A 23594-nucleotide genomic window follows, 5' to 3' on the forward strand; every position below is an offset into this window, starting at 1 on the left:
AAAAAACATTCGTAATTAAGTAACTCAAATGTATCAATATTGATGTTAAAAATACATTAAACTCGTTTCATTTTTAAATATCAGATGTGTGGTTTTTAATATTTTCCTCTAGCAATATTTAGTGTAAATATTAATCTGTCCTATATATAGATATATAGTGGTTTGTCATTTTAAGAAAATAAAGACATTTCGATCAGTATTGAAATACAGAAAAAAGTAATTAATGCCAAATTACTTTCAGCGCTTATGATGATTTATCAATATCTGTTTACGTTCATCTTAACTTCACAGCTAACTTCACTTTGTGTATGTGACAACCGAGTAGCAAAACAGTTAAAAAACTGGCCCACCCAAACTTGTAATGCAGGAAGGACGTAATAGAAACTTTAGCTACTAAGTTAATGTTCCTATATCTGAGACTGTAAAACGAATTTATATTATTTATTTATTACTGAAATATTAAAAAATATCTTAAATATCATACGGTGATGAACAACTTCTTAAAAGTCGTTTGTTTTTTTATTCCACTTAAAAAAACTTCGATGTTAAAATTCTATAATGTAGCAGTGAAAGAATAGAGGGAAGGCACCTAGTTATTACCACCAGCCGTCAACTCTTGGGCTACTCTTTTATAAACAAATAATGGATTTGACCGTAACATTTTAACATCCCGATAACTAGAAGGAGACGGGGATTCAAGTCCCTGCCTCTCACATTGCGAGTCGAGTACCTTAATCATCTGGCCATGTCAGGCCTACCTTGAGGTCGTAAAGTCAAACTTCAACCTAATTTAATAATAAAATGTAATAAAACAATCTTGAATATCACAAAAAAATACGTTGATGAACTAATTCCTTAAAGTCAAAGAGTCAAACTTGAAGCAAATTTGAATCTCATTCAGAACAATGATTTGTCATTCCATAAGAGTGGTCTTGAGTCTGTATATTCAAATTAGAATATAAATTAAATATTTATTAAAGTGTGAGAACAATACTTATAAAGTACGTCTTTTCCGGGATTCAGTCCGTTGGCAATGTGTATTTTGTATCAGTAGATTTAGTATTTGATATGGTACATTTTTAGATTATTGTTTTAGTCAATTTGATATAATCACTTGTCAAATGTGCCTTAGCAGCTAGAATGGGCGCACAGTTCTAAATCCATTACTGCGAATTTACTCTCTAGATTTTCTGTCTATGAGTGTGTTATAAGGGTGACGATGAAGTCCCATAATTCGATATTAGTAGTTCAAGTATGTGTGACGGCTGGTGTGTTGGCTAGCTGCTTTCAATCTAACGACGAGTGATAGAGATAACTTTTGTATCGGTTTTATTGTTTTTGTTGTTGTTGAATTTTGTACAAGCCTAGGGTTATCTTCGTTATCCGTCCCTAATTTTAAGTGACAGACAAGACATGTGCTACTATTTATTAATGAACAGTGAAACTGATCGTCACAGTATAATGGCTATAAGGCTGTAATGACAGTCATGTTCGATGACGAGATTCGATCTCGCCACTGTATATTTCAAGTTTTTTTCTCCAGTACCTCAGTGTCCAATCTGAAGGCTTATAATACTAAAAACCGGATTTCGTTTGGATGGGCTTATGCTTCACACTAACAAAAAAAGCAACTTACAGTTTTGTATTCATTGTATAATTACATAATAAGATCTTGAACAAAATTTCTTAACACTCACGTCACAAATCTCTGATAAATTTGTCGTTGTAGAACTTCTTGTAGATTTTTCTGCATCTTCCACACGTTCTACACTAGAATCTATAATTGGTGAATATTTTACAAAGTTGAAGTTTCTGTCTTTTCCTGAATTCCTGTCTTGGCAACGCAGTAATACTTTGAGACTCTCTCGTTTACGAATTATAATACTGAAAAATGAACAGTTTAATTTTGATAAACATGTCTGTAGCTATGATTATCAATACACTTGTATCAAAACTAACATGAGCTAACCAATAAGTAGCAGCAATCTTAATATAATTTGTACAACTTTAACGTCATTACAATATTTCAATAGAATATTAGTACACTGGCAATTGACACGTTTCATAATAAGATTCTTAATTGCTTTAATCAACGTCGCAGAGTTCTGTTCTTAGAGAACAATTTTAAATCATATTCTAAATTAGGGAAAGAAATTAAAATGAAAATATTAATTGTATATTAAACGAATTAGGTGGTGATTAAATATTTCTGACGAATACTGATAATAAGCAGTTAAATCGAAATTGTTTCACCCACTGTAAGTTCTAGTTAAAAATACGAGTTTAATTTCATAGTTGTAAAACTCCACACCTTCCTTATTCGTAAGCCTATTACATGTTAGAAATATTTAATCAGTATAAAACTCATAAGTGCCATTTAAAATTTACTTTATAAGATATCAATTTCAAAATATTTATAACAAACCATACAGATATTGAAATATATCCAAAATGTTACCCTGCCCAACCAATTAGCTATAAACTTGAGGGAATTCGATCCCATTGGATGCTTCTGTACCACCTAAAAATAAACAAATTAAACCAACAAAAATGTTATGCTTACCATAATAAAAGTATTAGAAGTGGTATTCCCACCGTGGCAAAAACAAGTGGAGGCGTAAATAACTTTTCTATGAGGGATGCTGAAATTAAAACAATATTATCATTGTTTAACATTGATATCGTTTATTAATAAATGTTTTCAAGTCGCACCAGTTGGGTAATATTTAACCTGCGAAAAATATTTAATTTCAACTCATTAACAATTTCAATACCTATAACTAAAGGAAACCAACGGGAATGAAGCACCGAAACCATTTGTTAAAACCTAGTCGTAACTTAAATTACAGAAGATGTTTTTATTAAGTCAGATATATAGCATTTTTTTTTAAATAAATGTGTCGAAAAGACATCCTTTATATAGAGATCATTGTACAAACATTTATATAAATACTTATTTATGGAGTTTTAATAAATTTTTTTGTCCTAAATCATAGACGTACGAAGAGTGTTTCAGAGGGTGGCTGTACAATTTTTGTTCCATTGAGTTTATATTTTCTGCTTCAGTTTTGTCTGAATTAAAATGAAAAATCTGTCCAATTAACTGTAGGTATTACAAGCTAGAGGGGCTGTTCCGATCGTACTCAATTTCATTACCATTATTAGTAGCCGCTGATTGTGTCAGTTTTGACCAGAAACACTTTTCAAATTTTACTCTTCTCTGTATATCGGATTCTAATACCAATTTTAAAACGGCTAAATGAATAAATGTCCATTGTATCGTTACACTGTGGACTTTGAAGATATAGTTTGATTCCCACTGTTTCAATCATTTGCCAAATGAAAACAGTTGCTGATTTGTAAACTTTTAGCCTATAATCCTTTGTTAAGTCAAATTATTGTTTATTACTCTGTAAACAATAGAAATATGTGTCCAGCTTCATCACAATTATGTTGTTTTTCAATTGTTTTTTCTCTTCAGTAATCATAATAAATGATGAAGTTGTCCAGGATAGATTAGAGCCCCCTATACTCCTAACTTATCGAATTCTGAAGTTTTTTCTGATTTATTAGAAAACTGAGCCCCCTTTTAAAACATTGTCCTCACTTCTACGTAGTTACCAACCATGACACAAGAATATTTTTATTTCGGAATTTTTTTGTAATCATTCGGATATAAGAAGCTGAGCATGTGGCCTAATATGCCATAACTTGCAAATACAACAATACGCTACTGTATTTTATATTCTGTATTGTGAGAACGTATAATTCAGATCGTTAGAAAAACAAACGTATTTAAAAAAAAAAAACATGAAAGTCGGAGAAAATTAGGAACAAACAGTGATAATAAAAATAACTTAAGTTACATTAAAACTAACAAAAAAGAGAAAATAAAATCTTAAAAGGTAACTGATATAGAACATCGAAACAAAAAACCAGTCAAACCTCTGTTTCAAACAAAAATCTAATAAAATCAGGAGTACCAAAGAATAAAATCTCAACAAAATAATTTGTTTGAATAGTAGAAACAGGTCACTTGTCTGAACTTGGTATTAAGTTCATAACGTAAGTTGGTTTATTCACAATATAAGAAGTGGATAATATTAAACTACATAAATAACATGACTTGTTAATGATACTGACTAGAATATCTAAAGTTATTTGAAAGTTAAGCATTTGCAGCAATAGAATTTCTAAATATACCTGAGACAAAGTGGTTCTTAGTGCGGTTATAAGTATGTAATAAAACTTACGTTTACATGCATCCCGTGAAGAGGCTCCGGGGTTTGTAAATTGTTTTTCAGGACAAGCCGAACATTTGTATGATCCAAAATAATCACTATAATGATCCTTGGGACACGGGACACATTCTTCCTGTTTTTTGCTTCTGAACTGTCCAGGAGGGCAGGGAACTTAATGAAAGGAATAATTTTTAACGTATCTATTTAACCATATCCTAAACACCACGAATTTGACAAAAACAAGGGAATTAAATCACGTAAGAGAACCAACACAAGCTCGTTAAACATTTGTTTTTATAAATAAATATGTTATAGTATTTATAAGTTTTCTGTAAGAGCTGCTTTGTTAATACATTTTCCAAAAGAATCGTCAGATACATCGAACGTACAGAAAAAAATTAGTGAAGATCAATTTAAAATAGTGTTTAGGTGTATATATATGAAAAATATATTTTTATGTATTGCAGATCGATGTATTCTTGGTACCTTAAAATACACAAAAATAAATTAAAAAATTCTGATTTTGTATCTTAATCGATATTCTACAGTTTCCATAATAATGAAAACGCTTTCCAAGATTTTTCTTACAAAACGTTAAAATGTATTTTAACTTCACTCTGTGTTAAATTACGAAACATTTAGTATGGTTTAATATTTACTAATTAATAAAATAGTTTCCATAACTTAGTCTGTTTATTTGGAATTAAGCACAAAGCTCCACATTAGGCTATCAGTGATCTGATCTCAACGGGTATCGAAACCCGATTTCTAGCGGTGTGAGTCTTCTGACAAACCGCAGTACCACTGGTGGTTATTTTCATAAAGTAACCTCTTTTCACAATAATACCACAATTTAAATATTTGAAAAATGTTTCTTATGTGGGATATTTTCCGCAATACATTTATTAATGTTTTGTTAACATTTTGTGGGCATTTGTTGTGTTTTTGTAAACTTATTCTGAAGCATGATGCAACGAATAGTTGAAAACAAATGAACCTGGAGCCATTTGAATAGTAGACCGCAACGCTATCCACTAGGAAACCTTGCTATTTTCATAACGTATAGTAAGTTGTAGGTCTTATAGAAATTTTACCTAACTGGTAATCTTTTATGTGATAATGTAATTAGCACAGGTATTTTTGTAGTGTGATATTTCGTTTTAACTGAAAGTCACAAAACGTTTATCACATATATTGTTTACTTCGCATATTATTTTGCGTCTCTGTGTAAAAGAAATTAAAATTCAAGCGATTTTTCATCATCCTGTCGTGAAAAATATACTTGAAGAAATATACTAACAAAAACACTTTACAAGGTTTCAATAAAACATTTGAGTTGTGATGAATCCAAATGTACTTCATGTTTTATCTTTAAATTAATGAAAACACATGAGTCGACGAAACAGAATTTTTTCCAGAAAAAAAAAAGAAAAAAAGTATATCATTATTCACAACTTACAGCAATCACTTTTCCCTAACATGTATCCATATGGACAAATGATGTTGTTATCTGGTGGCGAATAAACTGAAATTAAAAATTAAATAAAACTGTTAAAATTTGCCAAGTTAACCATTTTACTGACATAAGTTAAACAATCTTTTTTTGTATGTTTTAACACGAAGTTTTAATGACGATATGTGAAATTGTCTAGTGAAATTTTTTTGTTTATAAACGATTTATAATTTTTTGTAAATTTATAAGTGTAAACCATCAGTTAGTTAAACATCTTAATTTGGAATGTTTATATCACATCAACATTCAGTAACACAGATGACTCTTATGTCGGCATGATACTCACAGGCAACATATCTGATGAGTTTGACATTTTAAAGTCAAGATAATGCATAAAACTAGAAACTATGTCTAGAGAGTTATGGGAAAATGCTCTAATAGAAAGATTGTGGATCTTTAACATCATTGAAAGTCACTGAAGTAGCTTCGAGCTTTCCATACAAAAAAGACTGTGTCCGCGTATCTTTGGGCAAAGAGAAACAACATTGTTAGCGCTCCTGATCTTCTGTCTATCAAGCTCATTAAGAGTTTGTTAGATCTTAGAACCCAAATACTCACAGGTAGTCTTACCTGTTTCCCAAACTCGCCAATTGCTCGGCTCATCAGACAGAGAAGGGTCCCCGATGCTGTGCTTGTCAATATACTTTTGACTTTTCGCATCATTATGGGATCCCCATTTATTGAATTCTCCCGGGGCTTCACAATGATTAAGACCGCCCTTGAAAATACCCACCAAATTAGTTCAGTATTGAGTCTTTTATAAACGAAAGTTGAGCTCCAACGGACACGTCATTGCGTAGAAACTTGTTCCCACATAAGTTTATTGTTCAATAATCTTAATTTTTGTTGATCATAAAGGAGTGCAAAATATAATAAACTGTCATCTATTTATGATAATTTTCGGGTTATTGTTCTATTACATTTGTTTAGTGTTCCCTTTTTTTGTCAGTAGTTATACCTCACGATTATTTTGCTTCATGAACACTCAGAAACTAATCGAAACGGTTATTTCTAGTTTGCCAATGAAAACGAAATGTGTCCCTTTTGAAAGCTCTCGGATATAAGGTATCGTATTTTTGATTTAGTAGATTTTTGCGAAGTCCACATGAACCATGAGAATATGAAACTTAGAGAGTAGCTTATAGGGTGCAATAAAAAACACTATTATTATTTTTGAGAAATGAAAATTAAGGAAAATATATTTATGCATACTTGTTTTGGTTTGTTTGTTTTGGAATTTCGCACAAAGCTACTCGAGGGCTATCTGTGCTAGCCGTCCCTAATTTAGCAGTGTAAGACTAGAGGGAAGGCAGCTAGTCATCACCACCCACCGCCAACTCTTGGGCTACTCTTTTACCAACGAATAGTGGGATAGACCGTAACATTATACACCTCCACGGCTGGGAGGGCGAGCATGTTTAGCGCGACGCGGGCGCGAACCCGCGACCCTCGGATTAGAAGTCGCACGCCTTACGCATTTATGCATACAATACAATAAACTAGAATTGTAATGCTACATATTCATCAAACACAATTTATAATACACGAATTACAGATGGTTAAATAAAACAATATGAGTTGGAACGGTGTTTGTTGAATATTTTGATTCGTGTGCGCTTTCGCAGTTAGAAGATTTTTTTAATGGTAACGTCAATGTCTGTATATCCATCTGTTACGGTAGTAAAGATCTATGTACATCCGAGTGGCCCAAATGGTGTATCTGTGAAGTTAGAACACTAGAAACTGTGTTTCGATACCCGTGGTGGGCAAAGCACACATAGCCCATTGTGTCGCTTTGTGCTTAACTTCAAACAAACAAGCGATCTGTGCGGTATCCGTATATATTCCTAAATTAACTTTCAAACAGCACTTAGTTTGGCCTATGTATGTAACTTTACGGCCACTCACCACACGTGTATTTTTCTATGAGCCTTGAACGTTTTTTGTTGTACAAATATCGCATTAGATTCCACGGTAAATTTAAATTGATGTTAACTCTAAATCCCCGTTAATTAGAATACTATGTTAGCGGAAATTATTTTCTAAGTGAAAGATAAATATTCACATGAAGTTATAAATATTCAGTACAATGATCTACCTTTTAAATAATGGTTCACAACGATTTGTTGTTTGGTTTGTGGCCTGTTGTCTTCATTCCAGTAAATAACATTACAGTTGTAATCACCCATATCGAAAGCTTGAACGTCTTTAATTATAAGGTCGCCTGTATACTTGTCCATTCTGATTTTGTTTCCTACAGATCCAATTGTGCCTGTTCGGCTTGTCCATGTGTAGGTAACAACATCGCTAAATAAATATTTTTGTTTGTAACCAGGTGGGATACATTTAACTTCAATATCTTTTCCTCGACGGATGTATGTGTACTTAGCTTTTACATGTGTGCTTGGTAAAATAGCTCTTCCAAACACCGTAGTTTGGATTTCCGCAAGGAAGATAGCTAAGGCAAATAAAATTCGCAATAATAAAGCCATTATTCAGGAAATTTCTCTGTCTCTTTGATTTGCGTACGCTATGGACTACTTTTCTCTAAAGGTTTATGTTGCTAAGATATGTTAATAATCTAAATAACTGTTGAAATTACACAATATATATTGTTGTTGAAGAACTCTTAGTAACTATATTGTGATTGTCTAAAATAATATTCAGGTAACAATACTTATAAAGTTATATATTAGTATTAAGCCTGTTGTAATGAGTATTGTTTCGCAAAATTGAAAAAGAAGGGTTCGATTAATAATAATAAATATCAAATTGTCACGTATAAATGAGAACTTTAGATACGTAAACAATAAAGAAATATATCGTCACGATTAATTATTCAATGGACTAATGAATTAATTATGAATATTTATCCTCGTCATTAAAATGTGTAATTTCAATGATGAAAAAATTAACTAAAGACTTGTAGGCCTTATCCCAAACAGTAAATATGAGCTTGGCAATTGGCGAAAGTAATTTAATGCAGATAAAATAGCGAATCGAGTGCTATTGTTGCTGTGTTTCTTAAGAGCAGGGTTCCACAATTGATTCTCTGCGTCCTTTCCATTTTGAGGAATCGAACCTCGGATATCAGTGTTGTTCTGTTCACTGAACATGGTATATAGCGAATCTGATAATAGGTTAGTTCACTATTTCTTTTCTGGGACCGGCATGATCAGGTGGTTAAGGCACTCGGCTCGTAAACCGAGGGTCGCGACTTTGAATCCTCGTCACACTAAACATGCTCGCCCTTTCAGCTGTGGGGTTGTTATAAAGACGGTCAATTTCACTATTCATTGGTAAAGAGAAGCGTTTTTTCATTATTATCATTCACTGATTTTAGCATCTTACATGTTACTTAATGCATCATTACCTGGTTTGTGTTTACATTATTATTTTGGTCTGAATTACTTAATTTTCAGCCATTTTTACAAAAAAGTGTTCGTGCTATTTCTTGAGTGATCATGCCATAAGATGGACATACTTTTCAAGGAATTTCACATTTCTTGCAAACAGCTTTGGATCTTACTTCAATTTTATTATAATTAATCAATTTTCACCCCTTTTTTGGCTCTTTTAATGAATATATGACATATACTATGAAAAGGGGGTCAACTTTTCTACAGTTAATATGGGTAGCTTGTTAATTGATATATTGACTAAACTACTTAAATGTACAAGCTTTTTAGAATGTTCATTGATAAAGTTGTATATCTGTATCCCACAGCTATTACTCATTTCCCAAATAAGAAAATTACTAAAATTAGACAAATTACCATTTTTTCAGTTTATCAAATATGGATAAACTGGTGTATTTCTTATTTGAAACTGTACATACTCAGTGTTACAGCATTGAATAGATTTTTCTCTAAAATGAAAGAAAACATTATCTGACAAATTTCAATCTTTGTAGTTTAACAAATAAACTTGATAATGAATAGAAACTTTCAGTGTACATTATTGCACTTCTGTATTCACATCCTTACAGTAATTCTGAACAAATAGATTCAGAAACAACAAAACAGCTGAAGTGACAATAATTCTTTTAACATAAGAAATGATAAAGTTTGAAGCCTAACTATATTTGTTATTCCCTAATGCTTATTTTTTATTCCCTGACTGATGGGTTTAGATAACAGTTATTGCCTATAAGATACACAACTCTTGAATTTGATGCTTTCATTAATAGGTAGGTGTTTACTAGGACCAAATTCAGTGCTATAATAATAATGGTAACTGATATTATTATAACTGGTACACTTTGCATATTTGTGATAATTAGAGACAAATGGTGTTACTTTTCAAATGTAATGCTATAAGATATTTCCCCAAACCTTTGTTTTCATTCACCGAGAGCATATTTGGTGTTAAAAAGCCAAAAGACATAATATATTATAGCCAAATAGATAAAGGGTCGTTATTATATTTTTTATATATACAAGTTGTTGTTTTTTCATGGGAGTTATAAATTAATATTTTCATTAGATTTATTTTAAATTTATTCATCTCTATAGATTGTAACATAAACTTGTAAACTATTTCTTATGATACAGAATCATTTTTGTTTTAAAGTTTATTATAAAGATGCAATAAAAAACTGACTTGCCTGTTGAGAGTAATTGAATATAACAAAGATATCATAATGATACCTTTGATTAATCAGCTTCTGATGTTCAGAAGATATATATGTTCAAAAAATCAATGAACAAGAAAAATAAGAAACCACATAATATTGGTATCTTTAAAAGGTAGACCTTTCTTTGTTGTAGGAAAATTGGAAATTACTAAATTGAGTGTGAAGAAATGTGTAGTAACATTATAGTTATGAAAAGAAGACTATCATGATACACCAGAATCGTTTTGATTAGATACTGAAATAATTTGACATATGGGACTAATTTTATTTGTGTTTTATGATTACAAATAAACTATGGAACAACAATTTTTGGTATAAAAGAGTATGAAAAGGTATTTAAAACACTTAACTTAAAAGGGAAATTATTATGGGTGTTTATACAGCAAAATAATAATATGACATGAAAAGTGATTAAAATATAAATGTTAATAAAAGGGACATAAAGGAATTCAAAAGTAATAAATATTGTTTTATGGATAATAAGTATTAAGAAATATCAGGGATAAAAAAAGTAACAAACTTGCACCGTAACTCGACAGCTAATTTTCCAAAATATGGTTTTTTCATAAAGACATGCAAACAGATTAGTAAATGACAAGCAATAGTACCCATCTCCAGTTATGGGAAAAGTTAGTCTTATTTGCTTCTTCCTAATCCTAACCATAAATAATATTTGTTTTATCTTTCCTTGACCAACTGTATTCTTACAAGTTCACACCTGTCTGATTCTTATATCTTCAATTTTAATGATTCTGAATTCCTTTTCCTTGATTTCCACAATTGGGATTTATCTTGTTAGGTTTGTTATGGGAGAATGGGTTCAGATTATTTAGTATTGGTTTCACATTTTAGTTCTCAGTATTTTTGTCTTTACTTGATTCTTCTAACCATACTTTACCTCTCATCTCTGTGCCAAAGGCTGAGGTGCTGCACCATGCTCTTTAGAATTTTTGTAGGTGATTATCATTCCCTGTTTCTTTTCTCCAAAATTTTTTGTTGTAGTTCTAATTAAATTTAATCAGAAGCTAAAATCAATCCTTCATTTTATCCTTAGTTTACACACTGTTGCAAACTGAAACGTCCACCACTATACCTTGCTTTAGTCCCCAATTTCCTGTGTAAGAATTTCTAATTCACAACTTTCCTTTGTTACCTGTATATGATTCATTGAGGTTGTCAGTCACTACTAAATCCACTTGGGTCACACTTTTATGTACACAGGTGAGGTGGATAATTCTGTATTTTTACCTGTAGTCTTTTACCCAAATTCTCTCTCTCTTCTCCTCCAACCACTCTCTTCTATCTGCAGTATATCGAAATTGTGGTGTTCATTAATATTTCTGAATTTTTCCTTGCTCACACTCAAGTTTCACTTGAGAGTGTTTCTTAAGCCCTTTCTGAGTTTTGCTCAGCCTTTTCCATCTGCCTGTGAGTGACTAGTCACCAAAATCTACACTTGTTCAACTTATAGTTCATGAGAGATAATTTGATGATGGGGACCATGGCTTCACTAAAACCAACTAACTCTTTGATCACACACAGACATTTCCATCTTCTCCTCTGAACCTTGCATTCACAGAAGAATTACTCACTGAAATCTTGACGAAAATAGTTCATATGCCCCCTCCTCCAGCCCAGGATTTATAATGGTGGCTTGCCTCTCTGGCATCACCATCAATGTGCCACTATCTTTATCTAAGATGGATCTGTATCTGTTCACTGATGCTTCATCTCATCATATGAATGTACTCTAACTTCTGGTAGTCTGTTGGGCTTATTCATTGTTCTTACCCTTCCTCAGGGATTGTTTTGAAAAAAAATACAAGATAAATCTACCATTTTTTTCTTCTAGAATAACTGTAGATTGTTACATAAAATAAGTTATTTATCCTAAATAATCCCAGACTTGTAACAATTTAAATTTTGTCTTCATTTAGTTTTGTTGTTTTAATATTTTTTGAACTATGTAAGTATGCACCTATAAACACCTAGTAGACAAATGACTAAAACTGGAGTAAAATAAACAAACACTAAATTATGTAGCACATGCATTTTACATGCATAGATTCCTGAAAAATTGTTTCACTCATATTTTCTTTTCTATTCTAATAATATTCTGAGTTTCACATTGTACTCACTTTTGTAACAATAAATGAGAAATATAAAAGCAAGACTTTTAGTACTTACTTGTGGATCTTGTACTTTATTGTAGTAAGTCTGGATAAAAGTTAACACTTGTTAATACTTTGCTGAATTAAATTAGGAACACAAAATAATAACATGCAAACATTTTATAATATCGTGTAATTAATATTATTTAAGTGGCTCTCTGAGTATAAACTATAAGTATATAGAAATACATAAAGAGCTCACAACATGTGAACAAACTGGCAAGTGGTTACTTAGAGGAAAGGTGATTGTTATTAGTGGTCAGATAAGAGCCAGATGCTCAAAAAGTGCCACGAAAGAGTCAGTTGCAAGTCAAATTACTGTTGAGGATGGTAAACCTTTCCCTGGATCAACAGTGTTGGCCTTGGTATGCCGCATGCAGGTGATTTCCGTGTCATCTGCTGAACCAGAACATGGATTTTCCCAGATGGCAGTTATTAAGGATGATTGGTGGTCCAAACTAATAAATGATTCTCTTAATGACTTGATGACAATAAAATTAGCTAAAAATAAGACCTGTGATCTTGCAAGCATAGAATTACTGTGCAAGTCTGTAGAATCCTGGTGGAAGGACAGTAAAAAAAAACAAAAACAACAGACAATTTGTGAGTCCACATGGAACTCACACACGTAAAGACAACAGAGATACTGAGTCTACATCAGCTTATGTCTCAGTGCTGGATGACTAAATCTACCAGTTTAATTGATGTGTCATTTTAATGGATACAAGGCTTGTTGCCACTTGCTTTGAAATAATGTTTCAGTGCTATGAATAAAATGATTCTGTTTTATATAATAATTGTCTCTACTTGATTTCTTGTTTTCGGTAATGTCGGTGAAAATTTTGAGGTGTCCTGCTGAAAATTTAGAATATTTCTACCCTTGGAGAATTAACTTAAAACGTTAGTATTTCTAAAAGGATATTAAATATCTTTATCAGCAAAATGTCAATCTGTAAACAGTGTGAACCAACCAAGTAAAGACATCTTGGTAGCTTAAGCGAGGTATAACAATATCAATTTAGGTGGGATATTGAATGAAGATTTAAAGGGATGCTGAGTACTTATCTGAGACAATACCTGATTTTGTCAGCAGAATGTTTTGTGGTATCTACTTTATGACTCCTTGATATCCTGAACTTTGAGTGAAGTATTTTAAATGGCAAAGTGTGGCTGCCAGACTTCATCCAAGAAAAACATAACACACCAGTTTCTTGAGTAAGATTGAAAGTGTAATTGTGACTCCTTCCTGAGATGAATAATCTATTATTTGTTGCAGTTCTGACTGGATTTCTTTCTTGAACAAATTTGCATGAACAGTATCTGGCATTCTGCTGTATAAGGGAAACATCCAGATCAAGAATTTGAGGTTGAAATTTTCTGCACATACAGGGAAGCAAAGAGCTTTTGGCCCTATAGGTGAATATTGTCTTGACTAAGCTGAAAATGTTTACCAAATCAGACAAGGGATGAAGATAAATATTTATATGATGAATAATGATCATCCAAAGGCATGGATCTGTAAAGTAAAAAATATTTCTTATTTCCAAGAGATTCTGTGGATAAGAAATAAAATTTTATTTGGATTTAGAAATACTATGTAATTTACTACTATACTTGAACTAGAGTAACATTACCTTCTTTAGAACATCATAACTCCATGATGTGAAGAAGGTGATGTTAACTAGTTGTGTTTACCCTAGTTTACAACTGCTAAATTATGGATGGCTACCATACATAACTCTCAAGAGCAGCTTTACACAAAATTGGGAACAAAAACATTTCCTCATGAACCTCCAGTAGACTAACAATGAAGTCTCATCAGAGGATGAAGTATAGAAGTACTACTTACTAAATAAGCATGACATGTACAGACGTCACAAACGTTCATATGTGAGAAAGAAAAGCAAGTATCATCTGTGGATCAAGCATTGTGAAAAGGAACATCAAAAGTAAACTTCATGAACAGTGTCAAAGATCTCTGCTACATATTCTATTCCTGAAACTAAATTTGTAAATACTAAAAAACAAAATGCAGAGACTCAGCTGTTGTTATGAGTAACACATCTGTGTGTTTTATAATAGTTACACAAACTGTAAATTTGCATTTGTTTATATTTCAAAAATAAATGCAAGGATCCTAACATACTTTCAATCTACTGCCCACTTCCTTTGAGAAGCTGTCTCTGTAAAATCTTAGGATGGCTAACACTAGTCTTGTTTGTTTCCTTGAATCAAACAACCTCTAACCCACCCAATGTGGATTTTGATGACAGAGCTTCACTGTGGACTACCTGATTTGACTTGAAACTTCAATCAAGGAAGCCTTTTTCAAGACACATCTTGTTTCTGTTGTTCTTTTACCTTAAGAAAGCTTGTGATATCACGTGGAGATATAGCACTTTGTGAGACTTCCACTCATATAGGTTTTGTGGCTATTTGAAACACATTACGTTTCCAATACCTAATCACCCATTGATAAAAAAATGGAAATATAACTTTTTTTCCAAAACTCAGTCTAATTACCTACTGATAAATAAAATAGAAATAGTAGAAATATAATACTTTATTTAATAGCTAATCACTTGTGATTTATTAATCAACTATAACAAATGTCACATTTGTGTCGTATTATATTAATCTACTGATATCAATCGTGTATATTTAAATTTTAATATTCACAAGAATTCAAAATCAGCAATAAACACAATTTCATTTTCAACGACAGTTCGTTTGTTTGTAGTTAAGCACAAAGTGTTAAAGGGCTGTCAATGTCCTTCCCACCATGAGTATTTGAATCTGCTTTCTAGCATTGTAAATCAGCAGATATAACGCCTTGCCCCAAGAAAATTTTAGCAAAAGCAAATGAATAAGTTAAAGAAAAATCTTTATTCTCGATCACGTGTATTTTTTTATAGCAAAGACCCTTCAGGTTATCTGCTGTGTCCTCTGAAGGGAGTTAGTCTTCTACAATTTCAACTAATAACACAATTTATCTCCATCTTATATCGTTTGGGCAGTTAACCAAAACTGGAAAGAATAATGACTGTAATCAGTGAAAGCTTGCAGAGCTCAATGTTTTACTGTCTTAAAGTTTCTTCCATGAAATTATTTTATAAGATGAATTTAATAACTTGTTTGTATCAAATTATAATTATATAATGTAGACAGTACTATAGAAAAGTGTTGAGAAAAAGTGTCAAAAATTAGATTTCAGGCTACTTTTAAAAAATAATGGTTTGGTTTGAATTTTGCACAAAGCTACACGAGGGCTATCTGTGCAAGCCGTCCCTAATTTAGCAGTGTAAGACTAGAGGGAAGGCAGCTAGTCTTCAACACCCATCGTCAACTGTTGGGCTACTCTTTTACCAACGAATAGTGAGATTGATCCTCACATTATAACGTCCCTACCGCTGAAAAGGCAAGCATGTTTGGCATAACGAGGATCTGAACCCGCGACTCTCAGATAACGATTCGAGTGCCTTAATCACCTGGCCAATAATAATGGAAGGTAAATCACAGGTGAAACATTAAAAGTTTATTCACCTGCATATTTAGTATAACAGAAACTCAGTGGAAGTGCTTGAGTTTAGCACAGTTAATATTTTCTATGTCTACCATTTGCACTAATAATTGCAGACAGTCTGTAAGGCATTTCTGCAACAAGTTTAATCAAACTGTCCTTTGGGACTTTACTCCAAATCCTCTCATACACTCCATAAATTTTCTTCAGAATTAACTTTTGATTTGTCAAGTTTTTGATCTATAAAATTCCAGATTTGTTCAACTGGGCTGAGATCAGAGCTCTTTGGGGACCCTCACTCCAACAGTTTCTTTCTTAGCTAAGTAATTTTTGCTTAGGTTGGATGAGTGTTTGAAATCATTAACTTCTTGACAGTACAATCCAGTAATATGCAAACCACTGGGTATACTTTGACAGATCAGTATCTGATGGTAGTTGCACTGGTCCATTGTTTCAGCTATTTTACAAATATCTTTTGTCACCTCAGCACAAAAACACCACCAAACCATCACACTGGTTCCCCCCCATACATCATGGTAGATGCTCTATATTGAGGTAAATATATTTCACTTTTTTTTCTTCTGCTGGATGTATAACCTATGTTATGAACCAAATATTGCAGACTTTAACTCAACTGTCCATAACACCCATTTCAAATCATCAACAGTACAGTTTACGTAATTTTTAGCAAATTTCAGTATCTTGACAATACTTGAAAACGAGGTAAAGGTTTTCTTAACTGCTACATGACCAAATACTCCATTCTCATTGAGTTTCCTTGATACTGTAGATCTGGTCACTTTTCTGTTATTTGGTACATGGTCGTTTATCTCATAGTTTGAGATCAACAAAAGTCTTCCTTCTGCTTCAAAGACTGCATAAACAAAGATATTAAAAAAACATCGGTATCATTTAATTTAGGTGTTCTACTTTTCCTTTCCTATTTTCAAATTTACACATCTCAGTCTCTTGATCTATGGTGTACTTGACAGTGTTTGGGAAGCATTTCAAGTCAGCAACAATTTGTCAGAGTCCAACAAACATCTCGTAAAGCTTTTACATAATCTCTCTGCTCTACTAACTATGTTCTGTGCTTTTTTGGAAAGTGTAATATTGTTGTGTATGCTGGTGGGTGTGGCAAGAGGTGTCTGATTTTCTATCTGATAGCTCTGTAACTAAACAAGATACAAAGCTATAAATATTTTGTTTCAGTGATGATGGTAATATAGTGAGTAATATATGTTAAATTTTGTACTTATAGTTGTGAATAAATTTGAAAAGGGGACAGTCTATAATAAAACTGTCACATTTGTCACAGTAGGAGAAATTTGGGATTTTAAAGAATATTGCTTTATAAAAGTAAGAAACTAAAACTTATACTATTGTAAAATATAGATTTTTAGCTACAATTTTATGCTATACTAATTAGTAGAACGTAAAAAATAGTTTAATTAAATCCTGAATGCAAATCACTAAAATCCTCATGACACATGCAGTAAAGGATGTATGTGGACACAGCTAAATTGTGTATCATTCTCTACATGAGCAAGAACCTAATGAGGTATTCACTTGAACTTAAAGAGTTAATAAAACTGCAATCATATCAATTGTCATGAAATTATAAACCTGTTAAAATTAGATATTTTGATTATTTCAATACTTAAAAAATTGAATAATAAATATATATATGTTTGTTTGTTATTAAGTACAGAGCTAGATAATGGTATATTTTGTGTGTTGAGTTTTAGCTTCATTATTTATTTTGACTTCAAGATTTTAAGCTTTGGCAATTTGAGAGAGGGAGCTCACAAATCAAGGATCTCAAATTTGATTCCAATTAACATCAAAATTGCTCACTATTTGTTTGATATGACAAAACTACAAAGGCTATCTCTGTTGCTGCCACTCATTTTGAGTTACTGACTGGAGGAAAGACAAACAGCTAGCAACACGCACTGCCAACTTTTCTGGTTTTACTTGTACATACCATGATTTAAGAACACTGTATTAATCAGTTAATGAAGCAAGTCCAGTCTGATTAAAGTATTCATCTTTTCACTTCAGGTTCATGCTTTATATAGCTTACAACATATCTGTATTCCTTCAGCACATATGAATATCTCAACAACAGGATTTCAATGTGAATCTCATAACTCAGTGAGCAGACAATATGAAAACATTATTGATCATAATTACAGAAGTGACTGGCTATAATGAGCAATTTGCAATTCTTATGGTGTGAAGCATAATTATAATTAATTATACTTGTCATACAACAGCAGTATTATACCTATTGTACTTTTTAATACTAAAATTCCTTATCTAGACCCTCTAGTGATTTTCAGGAATTAGAAAAGTGTATATCAAAAATATTTCAACAACAACAAAAAACTTAAGTTTAAGAATATTCATTTCTGTAACATCTATGGTAAAAACAAAGTAATAAATATTCAATATATAAATATGTAACACACTGTCAACAAATGATGTTTCATGCAATGAGTTGATGAAAACACAAATATTTATTTATAAAAACAATACATAACCTGCATAATTTCTTCTTAAAGAATTTACAAGAATATTACTTTACATGAATAAGACAGAGCAATTTCAATAAAAAACTTGAAAGAACTAATTCTTTTTTTTGATACAATAATTCATGATGAACAACGAAGACAACATTTTTTATTGCCATGTTCTTGACATTCACAGCTTTCAGTACGCATTTGTCGTAAGGCCTAGAACAAGAAGAATAAAAATAATGTCACTGTCATGTGTTAAAGATTAAGGTTCAAAGTTCACCCTGAAATAATTATGGGTAGAAAAAGAAGGAAAGTAAGTAGCAATTAAGTACATTCATGAGAAAACATTATCCAACAGTAATGTATTATCTAATGCAGGGGTTCACAACCTATTGGCACTCGCGACATGAAAATGTAATTGATGAAATAAAATTAATGTTGTCCCAAGCTACTTCTAACAATGCTACGCGACTCCCCTGCCAAGGCTTCGCAATCCCCCTGGGGGTGGCGACCCACCGGTTGGGAACCCCTGATCTAATGGTTGAGATAACCTTGTTAAAGAATGCCTGAGATCTTAACATTCAACACATCGAGAGTTAGGGCATAATTAACATACTAGAAGAGTAAAATGAAACCAAAATATATTTAATAAACAAGTGTAATTTATAATGAAATTGATAACACATGCATATAGTTGTTATAAATTATCACATACCTAGACTTTACACATGTAAAAATACAGATACAATAAGTTACTCAAAGAAATGCAGCTATGTTTAATCAAGTGATATAACTGAACAATGGAATGTAAGCATTCACATGGATACAAGTTACTTATATGCATTAATATTTCTACATATATCATATATAATAAGGCTTAGAAACAGCAAAGTTGTAAAAGTATAAAATAGAGACACTATTAAACTTGTGGTAAGAAATCTCAATCATGAAGTTATCCTTGGTCTATAGACAGCATTAACTGATTCATGCACGTCTATCAAAAATCATCTAAGAGGAACAGTCCAGTCCTTATTTAGCAGTAATTCTTGGGATTACCAATAACTTTCATTGAGTTCTTATGCATATCAGAATCCAAAACTTCTAAATTACTAAATTATATAAATGCTAGAGTAAAATTATAGTGAGTCAAACACTGCCAGTCATCACAGCCATGTATTCTTCCTGCCAACCAAATCTCTGCTTCCCAGTAAGCATTTTCTTTCACTTGGTTTTATTTTCTTACAATGATTTTGTTAATCTTTTATTAAAAAATGTTTCAAGTAATGAGAACCAGCAGATGCTTAAAAGTATAAGGTTACTAAAACAAAGTAGATAAGGAAGGGTCTGAATACATATTTCATTTATTATTTAAACCTTCACCTCTGTCTCATTTCCTTATTACTGTATAAATCTTCTGGAGTTGGTGATCCATACACTTATCACAGACTGCATATCCAGTGATTTAAGTACTACTTGTAACATGGTAATTGCCTCACAATAATGTCTGTTACGATCCTACTAATAACACTGCACAACAAAGTTTTTGCTTCTTGAACACTGTTGGGTGTTCCTTATAGGTTTTGGCTGTTGATCAAAAAATCACATCCAAATTTGCCCATCATGTACCGTTTCATCGAAATCTTCAGTTTTGCTACAATGGAAAAATGATATCTGGGCAACTGGAATCCATCAATGCTTGCTGACTACTGTTGGACACTGCAACGTGATGCACCGGACATTGAATACAAATGAAAATCAGGAGCAAAACACTTCTAATTATGTTGAACTTAATAGCATATTAGAAACATAAATGCAATTAAATACGTTATTGCCAGTAAACAGTTAACTGACTATTTCTCAGAGTTCCAATGTGATGAAGCAAAACCAAAACTATATCTATGCATACCCACCAGGTACCTGCCACAATCAGCAACAACTTTTTGGAAAGCAAAACTTTTCAAAAAAATAGTTGTGCAGTGTAATTAATGTAACTTTAATAAATTAACAGAGAATTTATCTTGTTGGTATTGTTTAGCTATAAACAAAATCCAATATGGAATCATATACTAGTGATAAAACTGCTCAATGTGTTATAAAAAAGAAGATAAGAAATTAGAAAATTTGAATTTTCAACTTAAAGATGCACCTTATGTACATGAGGGCTAAACAGCTAAGTCAAACACTTCCTATAACTCAAGTTCTGCTGCTCACAATTTCAAGTTATCCACCCTCACAACCTGAAATACTAATTATTAGGCCATACAAAAGAGGTAATACTTATGCAGATATTTAAAAAACGAAATTTTCAAGTGTACATACATTAAGAATTAGATGACAGAAATGATCAATCATTAGTAAAAGAGTCAAAAACAGTTACTCAGAACTTTTGAACATACTGAAGGATATAATAGTAAAATAGAATGGACAATTTTTTGACAAAAAATGTTTGATAACTTCATAAGATTTCTTTATAATGTACCTGATAGTTACTAGTATGGTATCCACTCATATACCATGACACCAGCATTGAAGCTAGAGCTTCGTCATCTGTGACACCTTCATCATCCAGAGGAAAAGGTGGTAGTGGTGGAATATCTGGAATCTTAATTAAGTAAAATAGTAAGTTAGAAGCAAAAGTACCCATTACAAGTGACAGAAAACATTTAAGATAATCTTTTTTTTAATTATTTTATGGACTTTAAAAAGGTTAGTTGTGTTGCACTCTTGATTTTATTCACTTAGAGTAAAGCTTTGAGCTATTTATGTTACCCAGCATGAAAAGTAACTGCACAGCACTTAAGTCAGGCTAAGAGCTGCTCAATAATAACATATAATAAATCAACATTTTTATTATTTATGTCACAATTTAAAAATGTGAATGACAGTATTATTAATTCTTAATAATTTAGTTTAGAATATCCTGCAAAAAAAGAACACCTGGTGTCAACATCATTCCTGCTTGTTCTCACATCACGAATGCTGAAGTGAATGTTGGTTTTTGCCTGCATGCGCAGCTTTCGAATGGGAGACAGATGAACACTGAGGCAGACAATATGGTTCACAATATGTTCATCAAAGTTAATTTTAAACAGTAGCTTTTGTTTAGCTCATTTAACCATTCCTAGACAAAAGCAATGTCACTGATACCTTTTGGTTTTTTACTTCTCAAAGTAGAAACTATTTAATCAAAGTGCACGATATTTAGTACAAACACACTAAATAGTGGTATCTAGTATTGGCTTAAAATTTTCCTATAATTTGATGAGCATATGTATATGTATGAAACACAGACATCACATGAACACTGTTAAAGGCTCAATAAAGATACTTTACTATTGTTTTGATTTTTTGTTTAAAATTAAATTTTTACTAATTGAATGATATACTACAGTGTTATTGAGTTGCAATATTTATAAGTCTATCGTTCAGTGTACGATACGCAGTTAAACATATTCTGACGACTCAGATCTTTACTGGATATTAGTTTCTTGTTAATCCTGTTCAAACAAAATAAATAAATTAACACATTACTGCCTTTATTTGTGATAGGGAAAGATGTTTTCAATTTGCAGAAGACTTAAAATTACTATTTGTTAGGAAAACAAATATAATATCAACCTTGTTGTGGTATTTAGTCAATAATGATAATAAATTTGTTAAGTAGGGGATATCTGTAAAACTTAACAAATTTCTTTCTAGACAAAAGCACATTTTTAAGAATATGCAAACAAGGGTATTTGGAAGAGTTTTATCATACAAAATTAAGGGTAATTCAAAACTGTTTAACAAAATCAAAACAATGTGAATAAAAACAGGAAGTTTCATATTTTAAAAAAAGAGCATTGCTGAAAAATATTATAAAGACAGCACATAGCCAATTTTTAATTTTTTTTTAATTTGGTTGCATAGATTGTAGGGAGCATGCACATATTAATTAATCAAACCTAGTTGATTAATGAGCCTATTAACTGATCAATTAGCAAATGCCATTTATCACACACACTAGTCATGTTATCAGGATTTTAATAGCAAAAGAGGGAAGAATTCTTTAAAAATAAGCATTTGTGAAAATTTTGAACACAAACTGGGTGGCATTCAATTGACTTTTGAAATAATCAAAACAAGTCAAATATATTTACAAAATATTCTTTTCACTATAGGAAATCACAATTTTATTTAAAACTTTAAACTATTTTTTTCTTGGATACAACTGTGGCAATCACCAAACAAAGTTAAGTAAAAGAAATATTTTAAAATTGTTAATAATTGATGTCTTAAAAGGAGTTTTACAGTTTAACTCAGATAACAAGAAAAATTTGTACTGTTAAGGAGTGTTTATAAAGCCTGATACAACTGTGGTAACCCATAGGGTAATATAAATATAAATGAATTATTTGCTGGTACTTTTGTGATAAGAGTAGAGAAAAATAATTTGTCTTATCAACTGCATTCTAAAGTAATTGAATCAGCCTGTGTGGACTTTGATGAAAGGAAACAATTATTTAAAGCTCTGGATACAACTCTGATAACCAACAGTGTAACAAACATTTGTATGTAAAAGTGACTTATTTTAAAATATTTTTAAAAGCAAGTGGATGTGTGCTATTTGTTTACTGTTGAAATTTATTGCCAACAAGTTCCAAACACCTACTGCAAAAAATCCAGTCCATACATACTTAAAACCTGATATATATCTTTTTCATTAAATGAGCAATGAATGGAAGAAAGGTAGCCACAAGTTCATATAAGTGATGTTTGGAAAAATGACTACTCAAATAAAAGAAAATATTACAATGATACTGTTCACTGATTGTTGGAAATTGTGTGCATTATATTGTAAATTCATTAATATATTATTAAGAAAATATTTACAAATTCTGACAAATGTGTGTAAAAAAATGATGTTCACCACAGTGATGCCATATGTAAATTTCTCTGTTATTTGTATGAAAACATTTGCAAATTGTGGGATAACCTTGCAAGCTAGTAAA

At 31.6% G+C, this 23594-nt stretch overlaps 1 protein-coding gene and 1 long non-coding RNA gene across 4 annotated transcripts in view; one reads left to right on the plus strand and one right to left on the minus strand.

Annotated features, from left to right (window-relative positions):
- The first annotated feature begins 7858 nt into the window (after positions 1-7858).
- LOC143231805 (uncharacterized) lies at positions 7859-23457 on the plus strand. 2 transcript variants are annotated; one of them, XR_013017197.1, is made up of 2 exons: positions 7859-8894; positions 21513-23457. It is a non-coding gene; the product is annotated as an uncharacterized LOC143231805 (long non-coding RNA). The 2 variants fall into 2 exon arrangements; XR_013017198.1 differs by lacking the exon at positions 21513-23457 and adding an exon at positions 17855-18139.
- The window catches only part of LOC143231799 (nonsense-mediated mRNA decay factor SMG5-like), a 32316-nt gene continuing 27306 nt past the window's right edge, over positions 18585-23594 (minus strand). The window contains exons 7-8 of one of the 2 annotated variants that reach the window (XM_076466461.1): positions 21083-21205; positions 18585-18819 (exon numbers count right to left, since the gene is read on the minus strand). In XM_076466461.1, the coding sequence (XP_076322576.1) occupies positions 21136-21205 (70 nt within the window). In that variant the 3' untranslated portion in view covers positions 18585-18819; positions 21083-21135. Of the gene's footprint in view, positions 18820-21082; positions 21206-23594 lie in introns of those variants that run through there. The other variant, XM_076466464.1, reaches the window with a different exon arrangement.

The sequence above is a fragment of the Tachypleus tridentatus genome, chromosome 11, assembly GCF_004210375.1.
Source record: "Tachypleus tridentatus isolate NWPU-2018 chromosome 11, ASM421037v1, whole genome shotgun sequence".
Taxonomy (NCBI): Eukaryota; Metazoa; Arthropoda; class Merostomata; order Xiphosura; family Limulidae; genus Tachypleus; species Tachypleus tridentatus.